The sequence below is a fragment of the Epinephelus fuscoguttatus genome, linkage group LG5 (genome assembly GCF_011397635.1).
Source record: "Epinephelus fuscoguttatus linkage group LG5, E.fuscoguttatus.final_Chr_v1".
Lineage (NCBI taxonomy): Eukaryota > Metazoa > Chordata > Actinopteri > Perciformes > Serranidae > Epinephelus > Epinephelus fuscoguttatus.
The window spans coordinates 26,340,860-26,352,194 of record NC_064756.1 but is presented as its reverse complement, the minus strand read 5'-3'; the positions used below and the strand labels follow the sequence as shown (position 1 = coordinate 26,352,194).

General features: G+C 41.1%; 1 protein-coding gene across 1 annotated transcript; it reads right to left on the bottom strand.

Annotated features, from left to right (window-relative positions):
- Window positions 1-3,613: 3,613 nt before the first annotated feature.
- Window positions 3,614-8,967, bottom strand: LOC125888290 (extracellular calcium-sensing receptor-like). The gene is made up of 8 exons (XM_049575557.1): window positions 8,686-8,967; window positions 8,346-8,432; window positions 7,855-8,124; window positions 7,584-7,790; window positions 7,221-7,496; window positions 6,559-6,786; window positions 6,322-6,445; window positions 3,614-4,527 (listed from the first exon to the last, which is right to left on the bottom strand). The coding sequence occupies exons 1-8, from the start codon at window positions 8,950-8,952 to the stop codon at window positions 3,614-3,616; spliced, it is 2,373 nt and encodes a 790-aa protein (XP_049431514.1). The 5' UTR covers window positions 8,953-8,967.
- Between the last annotated feature and the right edge of the window lie 2,368 nt (window positions 8,968-11,335).

Here is an 11,335-nt window from a genome sequence, read left to right as displayed (position 1 = left end):
AACCGCCCTCATCTCTACACCCCTGTTACTGAGCTTCAAATATGGTTGCTTAATTTTATAGCCTATGTCATCTCCTTTGGTGCTTTTTGTCATAATTTAACACCACCCATCAGGGCTCATGTAGAGGCAGGGCATATACATCTTAAATTAGCTCAACAGACACTGAATACCATAATTACATCATTATGTTTTGTATTTTCTATTAATTAATTTGAGGTCTTAAATAATTTTTTATTGGCAAAGCTGGAGCTCACCTTGAGTTTCTGTCTGTGAAATGTAAAGAATTATGCTGAACAGAGTGACAGATAAATTCTGTTTTTACCAAAAATTCACATATAAATGGGAAAATTCTGAAAGTACAGTTGAGATAAACAAGAACAAAGAAATACAGCAAAGACAATGATTATGTTCACACTATGATTATCATTTCTAAAAGGACACAATAACATTAGTTTTAAATGTTTATATTATTGTGTGTGCAGTGTTGTGTGGAATTTTTTTTATTTACAATTATAAATCTAATTTGAGAGTGGGGAATAGAATCTAAAGGTCTAAATCCTTTAAATCATAATGGCCATCTTTTATTTTCTTGTGTGAACTTCAGAACAGGTGAAGCTGCATATATTGTGCCTAATTATAGGCTGTCACCTCTGTCATGATAGATCACAGAAGCCAAAGTACCACCATGGTTTTCCTTTGAGTTTCAAGGGCAGGTCTGGACCCTTTATAAAAGTCTGTGAAGTATCAGTATGGTTGCTGCAAACATATTAATGCTGATGTGACATTTGGCTATTGCCAGTAAAGTAAGAACCATTGATCAGGAGGTTCATCAACATTTATGAGGTGCTTTGCATTGACCATTTATGAAAATGTGATTGCTCCAATCTCGAGCCAGTGTTTGGTTTGTCTATTCTGGACTACTATAGAAACATGGTCGTTTCAAAATCGTGGACTATGTAGATATAAAGGGCTCATTCTAAGGTTACAAAAACACAACAATTGTTATATTCAGGACATTATACATTAAGGAAAACATATTCCATTTTTGCAAATATATACCTGTAAATCCCACACTGGACTTTTAACTGGAACAATGAAAATATGCTTTTGTCCTTTGTCCATTTGACTTGGTGACTATGAATTAAACTCATCAAACTTCTTGACTATCTTAAGAATACAGCCTGTCCTCCCCCAAAATATGACCTCACAGACTGGTTGTATAAGCAGCCACAGTTAAACTACTTGGACAGATACCGGTTACTATACATTAAATGACACTTTACTACGCTGACCCTACCCACTAGAGAAGCTAAGCTACAGCATGGCAAAAGCTTTTTTTTAGTTTTGTTTTTACAGACCTTCATGTATAACCTCATTATCATGGCCAGGTCCAAGGAACAGGAACTGGCTATGTTCCACACAGTGCAGTAGCACTAACCAAGTTTTTGTTCCCAATCAACTGGAAGAAGAGCAGCCCCCTAACACACTAACGAGTGGAGTGTCTGTGCAGGTTGTGCAGACCATCCAGGCAGCAAGAGTCCACCACTGCTTGTTACAAGGCAAAGTGGTTGGGGTTTAAATGCTGGTACGAGGAAAGAAAGCTAGATCCCCTGTCATGTGCAGTTGTCTCTGTTCTTTCCATTTTGTAATGTTTGATGGATAGAGGGCTGTCACTTGCCACTATTACTGCATGGTTAACCTCAGCTAGAGAATGTGTGAACTAACAGCCCTTTCGGTGCACCAGAATGTCTTTCTGCTTTGTGGTGACTGCAATGGGGCTTCTCTCAGTCCCTCCATTGTTCCTATAAGATGTTCTCAAGAACATAAGGAGTTCGTTCAGGTCAAGAGCAATACAGTTAGATGCTTTTTGTCCTCCACCCCATGAGGGGGACAGGGAGGCAAAATTGCATCTGTTCTGCCAAGTTCTTGTGTTGGCATGTAATGTTGAATACACGGCCCCTTTCAGACACACTGAAGAGCTGTTTGTGTGTTTTGGTGATGGTATGGCCAGTCACGACCTATTCAAGAAATGTCTTGGAAGATGGCTTTGTGAGTGCATCTCCCAAGCCTACAGGTGGGTGGGCCCTCCCACTATGGTCACTCTGTGAATCTGTGGACATTGTTGGGAGCCTTGTTCAGCAGGGTGAGTGTTGAGGACATAGATAAGATAAGATCAGAGAAGATAAGATAAGATACACCTTTATTGATCCCACAATTGAGAAATTCCAGGGTTACAGCTGTCAAGGAGAAAAAACTAGGCATTCAATGAAATTATGAAAATACAAGAAACTGCAATTAATAATCATAATAATAATAATAATAATAATAATAATAATAATGAGCAGTGGATAAAAATGAGCGATGGATTAAAGAGAGCATATTTAGTGCAAAATATATATGGCAACATCATGGTCTATGCCCTATCCACGTGTACGATTCTACTTCTTGGACATGTTAGGCTCCTTTTCAGGGTCTGTGTTCACTGGAACTTGCACCTGACTCCCTTCTGGGCACAATACCATCATGTTTCCATGCACTTTAATGACCTGGTAAATGTGGAGTGCAGGGTGTCTTTTGCCTTACTTTAAAGTCTTGCAAGGTTAGGCCAAAGCTCCAGCCACTACTTACCACTTGGGTTGGCTGGGGTCCCCTATTTGTACTTACTACTAAAACAACTAGTCTTTAGCCGGTCAGGATCTGTGTGGCTGGGTCGATGTTATGTTGTAACAGGGCGTTTGTTCATCGAGCTCCCACTATACCCAGAAAATCCAGTAGAGAGTGGACACTGTGTGAGATAGGACAAGGGTTCCGATATTGTAACCCTACTTCTATTAGCACAGGTAGAGCCCTCTAATTAGGGGCCCTGTTGCTATATATACTGTGGGGTCTGCACATAGTTGGGTAAGCACATCCTGATTGGTGGGCTACCTTAATGCTTTTCTCAGTGTGCAAATGCTTGCTTGTGATTGGAGGAGTGAGTGAATAGTAGTGAAAAATACATGAAATTGTGTCAAATTTAAATGTTCCCTCCATAAAATTGAAAAGGAAAATGATCCTGAAAAACACTGAATATTTATGAAAGCTTGAAAAATATGATAAAAGTATTAGCAATAATGTTCTAATTGAGATTAACATTTTGAATGAAGACTCTGTTGAAAAATATGGAAGGATTTAAGTTGGAAAAAAGGAAAAAGTAAAGCAGCAATAATAATAATAATAATAATAATAATAATAATAATAAAGGTTTTTAAGAAGATCCTAGGTTGTGAATGCTCCTAGAATTCACACCCACTAAAAAGGTGAGTGAGATAGTGATGCCAAGCCTCTGTCATTTGGAATAAAAGTATGATGTTTTGAGTCAACAGAAAGTAATACAACTACCTCACAGCTAGACATTGACAGATATTTTGTACTTTTCTCAAACACCAGGAAACAGTACATGACACGATAAAGAAAGGCAGAACTGGTGGACTCACTTATTTATTTATAGCTTTATTTATTTCCATTTTGTTTTGATTTTTTATTCATATAAAGAAACTTTAAAGGTCAAAAGAAAGCTATTGTTTTAGGCTTGTAAAGGACTGTAAAATACAGACAGCATCACAATTCATCATTATGTCTTGGGGGTTCCTCGACCCATGATTGCTTTCTTTGTGTTCCTCTCTGGTCTCACCAGGATTATGTAACATTTGGGTCCAAACAGAGCAACCAGCAGGCCAAAACTTGAGGCCAAGATGGCAAATACCTCCACTGCATCTGCATATTTGCCCGGGGTGTTGATATAAGCAGGGACAAAGGCCACCCACACTGCACAGAAGATCAGCATGCTGAAAGTAATGAGCTTGGCCTCATTGAAGTTATCTGGAAGATTCCTTGCCAGGAATGCTAACAGGAAGCTGAGGATAGCCAATAAGCCAATATAGCCCAGTAACACTACAAACCCAACGGTGGACCCAACTACACACTCATAAACTATCTTGTCATTGTGGTATTGAGTGTTTTTATGAGGAGCTGGTGAGGAAGAGACAAGCCAAGCAGTACAGATTGCACCCTGAATAGATGTAAGAACCAGAACTGTTCCTCTCTGCTGCAAAGGACCAAACCATTTCAGGCTGGCCCCACCTCCTGGCTTGGAGGCCTTGAACACAGCCAGAACCACCACAGTTTTTACCAAAATACAAGAAACAGAAAGCACAAAGCTGATCCCAAATGCTGCATGTCTCAGTTGGCATGTCCACAGCCTGGGACGTCCAATAAACAGGAGTGAACACAGGAAACATAGCTTCAGTGACACCAAGAGCAGAAAACTCAGTTCTGAATTGTTGGCGCGTACCATAGGTGTACTGCGATGATAGATGAAGATTACAAGGACAACAGCACAGATAAATGTGCCCAGCAGTGAGGCTGCTGTCAAGCAGATACCCAGAGGCTCATGATAGGACAGGAACTCTGTTTTCTTAGGAACACAGTGGTCTCGCTGGGCACTGGACCAGAAGTCCTCTGGACAACTGGTACACTCCATGGAGTCTAAGAAGAGAAGAACAAGAAGAGATTCTCTTTGTTTCTGCAATATTTTACAATTGTTACCTTCTGTCACAATTTAGCATGACCAATTTTATACATTTGTTGTGGTCCCTGTCACTACACATCTATCATTAGCCTGTGTAGATGGAAGGTTTTATCTCACACAGGCTCCACACTATACTGGACTCTATGGGTAATACTTTCCTCCAATTTTTTTGCACAATATGAAAGAAAAAAAAAATTCCTGTGACCGCTTATCCTGTTAGGGGTCGCAGGGGGCTCGAGCCTATCTCAGCTAACACTGGGTGAGAGGCAGGGTACACCCTGGACATGTCGCCAGACTTTCATAGGGCTATCACATAGAGACATTCATGCTCACACTTAAACCTACAGCCAATCTCGAGTCACCAGTTCACCTAGCCTTCATGTCTTTGGAGCCGGAGTACTCGGAGAAAACCCACGCTGACAGGGGGAGAATGATGAGATGAATTGTGTCTTCTGACATCATAATGCCAGATGGTCATACAGTGTTCATGAATGGACTTAATTTTGTCTAGTCACCTGTATGGATTGTAGGGGAAAATAGACATCATGCCTGGGGAGTAGATGTGTATGTGATAAGGTGAGCCCCTCACCAACTTATCCTTTGCTATGCCCTGGGCAGGTATGAATCTTCCTTGCCACCCATGCTGACAAGGGGACAACATGCAACTTCTGTATAGAAGGGTTCGAATCCTCACCCCAGGTTCCTTTGCTGTGAGGTGATAAGGCTAACCACTGGACCACAGTAAAGTTCAGATGCATTGACAGTCTATATTATAACTTCTTTTTTCACTGTAAAATTTTATATGATATGATTTTTGCTTGGGTCTCTACCAAACAAGCATATTCCCATACATTTGAAATATGGCTCCCATCAGACGAACTGAACAGCTGTTTGCGTGCTTTGGTGATGGTGTTGCCGGCAAGATCATGTCCAAGAAATGCCTTGCGAGATGGCTTTATGAGTGCATTTCCCAAGTCTACAGGCAGCCAGGGACTCTTCCACTGTGGTCTGCGCGTGCTCCACATGTGGTATGGCAGTGTCTGTGTTGTTTTTCAACAGGGTGAGTGTCGAGGATATATGTACGACAGTGTTATGGTCAGGATGTCTACTGCCTGTCTTTTGACCCCTGTAAAGCTAAGCTGAGGCCCCACCCACTTTCGTTACTTACTTACCACTTCTCTATTGTGGCAGCCTAGGTTATAAAGAAGTAGGCGGGCTATGGGGAGTTTCCCTTAGCTGGCCAGGTTTAAGTGTGGCTCGTTCGATGCTATGTTGCGACAGAGCATTTGATATTGTAACCCTAGTTCTATTAGCCAGATGGAGCCCTGTATCTTTGGACCCTGTGGCTCCTAAGCCGCTGGTTAAATATGGTGTCGGATGTTTGACAGTGGGAATCTGCCTCCTTATATACTGTGGGTTCTGGACATATTTGGATAAGTATGTCCTGATTGGCGGGCTACTTTTAGGCTTGTCAGTTTGTGAATGTGTGCTCGTGATTAGACTCATAGAGACTCGTGGAGGGGTCTGCCTGAATTAACAGAACGAGAGTTACAATATCATAACCTTCATTATGTCAGATGGACCACCAATGCCAGGAGGTAAACTGTGATTCTGCAGTGCAGTAGGAATATGTTTTTTTGGTCTACATTACCAAGGCACCAAGAAGAGGAGTATGTCTGAATTGGATTCAATTTCCACTTCATAACATGTAGATTTCTAATATTATACATTACATTTTATAATATACCAACCTCTTTCATTGCTGAACTTTCCCTCAGAACAAGGGACACAGTCGAAACAACACACAGGCTGCCCCTTCTTTCTGGCCATGCGGGTACCTGGAGGACAGCTCTCACTGCACACTGACTGGGGTGGCTGTAGGGGTTGTAAGCGTTAAGTCACAGTTATTCTGCACAGTTTGTTTCTCTTTTTTTGTGACATAAACTAATAACGCAAAATAAAAAATAAAATATTTTTTAAATAGTAACCTGTTTGGATTCAAAGTTCCAGAAGATTTTGTCTTCATCAAGTGTGAGTCCTTCACCTTTGGAGGCCAACTTCTTAACAACCCCCACACTCTGAACTTTAGTTCGTCCATCAGGGAGCCACAGCCAGTTCATGATATCATATATTGGTAAGGCATCACCATTCTCATCAAATGACACTTGATCACCAAATGGTGTGGTGAAGTTGACCTTTTCCAAGTAATACACAAGCTAAAGGGATGAAATATAGATAATGTGAGACAAGGGGATGCAATAAAAAACAAAACAAAACAAATGAACAACAAAGAATTTATATATATTGTTGACTGTGAATATGCTTTCAGATGTTCTGTGTGATAGATTGAGGATTGAATCATACTAGTTTTCAAATGTTCTGCACTTCAAACATGCAAATGTGACCTTTCTAAATTTCGTTAACCATTGTTGCAATAAAGTAATTAAATCTGTCACAAAAAATAAGGGAAATTTTAATTTGTTTTGATTTTATCCTCAAGACAGTCAGGGGATTCAAATTGACCAAACACAGCCATAGTCATTTATTTTCTATTTTTCCACAATCTACTTCAGTATTACCTCTGGATGCAACAGCTTTTTTTTTTTTTTTTTCAAAAACTAAACAGGTGGAGAGTAAACTGATATCACACCTGCCACGGCTCCAATGTTTGCAAAGTGGCACAGCTGTGCCTGCTGAAAGGCCCTCTCCCTGGCTCACACCGCAGCATGTCATCAAGAGCATACGCCAGGGCATACACAGCCTTGTAAATATTGTACTCAGGCCTGAGATTAGAAACATCCAGAAACTCAGTCTCCACACTCTCTAGGTCTTCATCACCAGTGCATGGTTCTTCCCCAGCCTCCATCCAACCTGCTGGAGGGGGAGCAAATTTACACTGGAATGTGTATTCCCAAAACTGCCTCACCTGAAATGTGTTTAAAACAAAGTCTTAACAGAAATAACAATACTAATTATTCTGATTACAGATGTGATTTTAAGGCTACAACTTTACCATGCTATGGCCAAAATCGTTATTGCCATGTAGGTCAGGACGTATTCTTAACAGAAAATCCCTGAGCCCTGGTATTTCTCCTCTGCGGATGGCAATGCCCAGAGTGCCACCCAGGTACGGCATGAGACGGGGAGTCTGGAGAACAGGAGATGCAGTCCAGGCTTCACTGGCCATCCACTGAAGGCCTGTCACATTCTGCCTCACCACCTGTGCATTGCATAATTATATATATATATATATATATATATTGTTCAGACTGATAGAAAGACACCTCTTCCATAAGTTGAATCATGTGGATCCGATGTGCAAACACAATGACCACACGAGCTGTGGATGTCTTCATCACTTCCACAATCCTTTTTAGTTCAGCTGGGTTGTCACCCCAGGGTAAAATCTCTGAGTAGGCTAGACAACCTCCACCAGACTGAGCCAGGTCTGATTGGAAGGATCGGGCAACATGGAGTCCATAATCATCATCACTGACCAGCAGACCTGCCCAAGTCCAGCCAAAGTGTTTCAGAATCTGAATCATGGCACGCACCTGATTTTATAGAGAGCAGAGAGATCAGTGGATAGTTTAGAATAGTTGTTCACTTGAAACCAACATATTCATATCTCACAGTACAATTAAACCATTCCACAAAACTCCTTCTCCTAAATGCATGTAGTTTCATCAATTGTTCACAAAGAAAATACAGAAAGCTACTTTACAGGCAAAGTATTTCTTTCTGTGTAAAATATTTTGTTTCTTCAGAGTTTCACCTGGAAAGCATCACTTGGGATTGTTCTAAAGAACGATGGAAACCTTCCCCTATCACTTAGGCAGGAGCATGTGGCAAAGTAACTCACCTGAAACATACAGTATGCACAGAGGTTTTACTTCTCATGCAAATCAGTACAAACATTCAAATGATCTCACCAATGAAAACATTTAAATCATCTAAAATAAAAACTCAACTTGAAAACAAATCAAAGCTGGATGGAGAAACAGGATGAAAGATTTTATGTGTATGTTCTATGCTGTTATTTTAAAATTTGAACTAGCCTAAATTCAAATACGGCACATCAAAAACAAAGCTAAGACCGATGAAAGCAAACTTACAATGGGCAGTTTGAATAAACCTATCACATCAGAGCTGGCAATAGAAGATGTTGAGATGGAATCACCCACAATCCCCAGGACTGGAGGGGTTCCCAAACAAGTCTCCTCGAGCAGTAACTGCTCTTCTCGACCACTGGCCAATGATAACGCAGCATTGAATCCAATTACAAGTGTAGCACAGTTGTCATAAAGACTGTATCCCAGAGTCACATTAGGCAGCAGGTTGGAGTTGTTGTTGATCTCATCAATAGCAAAGGCCATGGTCATGGCATGCCTGAACCCTGGAGGGTCAAAGCTAACACAAAAAATGTTGCTATCAACCACAAAATATTATGAAAAAAGTACATTATCAATTATCCATTGTGCACATTGTGTGCTTTGTGTGTGAAACTTACCCTTGGCAGATGAGCTGATGTGGTTCTGAGGTGAACGTCAGCTCAGGTAAGACTGAGGTATAGTGGACCTCAAACAGCCCACCTAGAATCACATCACCTGGCTTGTGCACCCCATTAAAATAAAACTGTCTCCTTAATTTACAAGATGAGAAAAGAGAGGAAGCCTTTGTTGAGAAAATGGAGGAAGAGGACAAAATCAAGATCAGGTCGACATATAATAACAAAAATGTGTTGAGAACTGCCCCCATAACTGCCCTCATCTCTACACCCCTGTTACTGAGCTTCAAACATGGTTGCTTAATTTTATAGCCTATGTCATCTCCTTTGGTGCTTTCCGTCATAATTTAACACCACCCATCAGGGCTCATGTAGAGGCAGGGCATATACATCTTAAATTAGCTTGACAGACAGGGAATGTCATAATTACATTTATTTTCTATTAATTACTCATATGTTTGAGGTCTTAAATCATTTTTTATTGGCGAAGCTGGAGCTCACCTTGAGTTTCTGTCTGTCAAATGTAAAGAATTATGCTGAGCAGAGTGACAGATAAATCATGTTTTTACCTCAAATATGCAAAGTAAAGGGAAAACTCTGTAAACACAGTTGAGATAATAGACGAACAAGAGCAAAGCAATACAGCAATGGCAACAATTATGTTCACACTATGAGTACCATTTCTAAATTTATGACAAAATAACATTCGTTTTTAGTATACATTTTGTTGAGTGTGTGCATTGTTGTGTGGGAAATATTTTTATCTAGCATTATAAATATGATTTATTTTCTTGTGTAAACTTAAGAGAAGGTGGCTAGTGGAAGGCTAGTGGTTAGCACTTTCGCCTCAAAGCAAAGGGGTTCCTGGTTCAAATCCAGGGTGGGGGAGCCCCTCTTTGTGGAGTTTGTATGTTCTTCCTGTGTCAGTGTGGGGGTTTTTCTGGGTACTCTGGCTTCCTTCCACAGTCCAAAGACATGCAGGTTAGGTTAACTGGTGACTCTAAATTGCCCGTAGATGTGGATGTGAGTGTGAGTGGTTTTCTGTCTCTATGTGTCAGCCCCCCCACAACCCCCAAGATGAAAGAATGAACTTCAGAGAAGGCAAAGCTGCATTTATGTTGCCTTACTATACAATGTCTGGTCTGGCATGAGAGATCACAGCAGCCCAACTACCACCACGTTTTTCATGGGACAGGTCAATCACATGAGACGCAAGGGCAAGGCTGGCCCCTTTATGAAAGTCTGCATTCCTAAACACAACATTGTTGCTTTCTTTATGCATATCACTAGCAAGAACTGCAGTATGCTAATAAGGACATGCGCCAAACTCTCCAAGTCCAACTGACTGGCATTCAGATAAAATTATTTGGTTTTACAGCTGGTGACATTACCTTCCCTAATGCATTTAGTCCTCAGTGTGAGTTCTTCACAAGCATGTCGCTATAAGTCCATGACTAGGGTTCATGGTGTTGGTCCTCTCAGTTTTGATGCATTATTGGCTTCAGAAATATGCAATTTAGGATTGGGTCATATCTCCCATTGTGAAGTACTGAGGGAGGTTTCAAAGAGAACATTTGCTCACCAGGGTAGCCGTAGTTCTCTGAGTCAGGTATCTCACCACACTGAACTTTTTGCCATGTTTAGGGTTGTTAGAGACTGGCCTGCTTGCGCAATTCAAGTGATTGGTCTGTCACCTGACAGATGTGGAAGTAGTGGAGCTTCCGGGATTGGTCATGCCAGAGGGCACTTGCCTTACAGAGATACATCATCCAAACCTCAGAGAACTGGGATTTATCTGGTAACCTAAAAAATGTCAGTACCCCAAAAGATTTGATTGTAGTGTAATCTAATTATTAGCAGGTGCTAGGCCACTGGCCACTGGTCTCTTTCTTTCCAGACAAACGGACCAGGAGTCTCATTTATAACAATTGTGTATGCACATAACAAGGCCTGTAGGAGGCGTACGCTACTTCCCATGCAAAAGTTATGATCTATAAAAACAAACTGGACAGGAGAATGTTTAGCTGGTCAGGATCAGTGTGGCTGGGATTATGTTATTCATCAGGCTCCCACTGTACCCAAAAAGTCCTGTAGAGGGCTGAGACTGTGTGAGATAGAACAAAGTTTATGATATTGTGACATTAGTTGCATTAGCACAGGTGGAGCCCTGTACCTATGGGCCCTGTTGCTCCTACGCCACTCATTGAAGAGGATGTAGGATGTCTGGTGCAGGAAATCCACTTCCATATATACTGTGG

Excerpts from the sequence above, each read along its gene's own strand:
- LOC125888290 (XM_049575557.1), bottom strand. The coding sequence starts at position 8,952 with ATGACCATGGCCTTTGCTATTGATGAGATCAACAACAACTCCAACCTG. Across the intron at positions 6,787-7,220 it reads AAACATTGGAGCCGTGGCAG|CTTGTGTATTACTTGGAAAA; the intron begins GTGTGATATCAG and ends TCATCCCTTTAG. Across the intron at positions 6,446-6,558 it reads GGAACTTTGAATCCAAACAG|CCACCCCAGTCAGTGTGCAG; the intron begins GTTACTATTTAA and ends CAACCCCTACAG.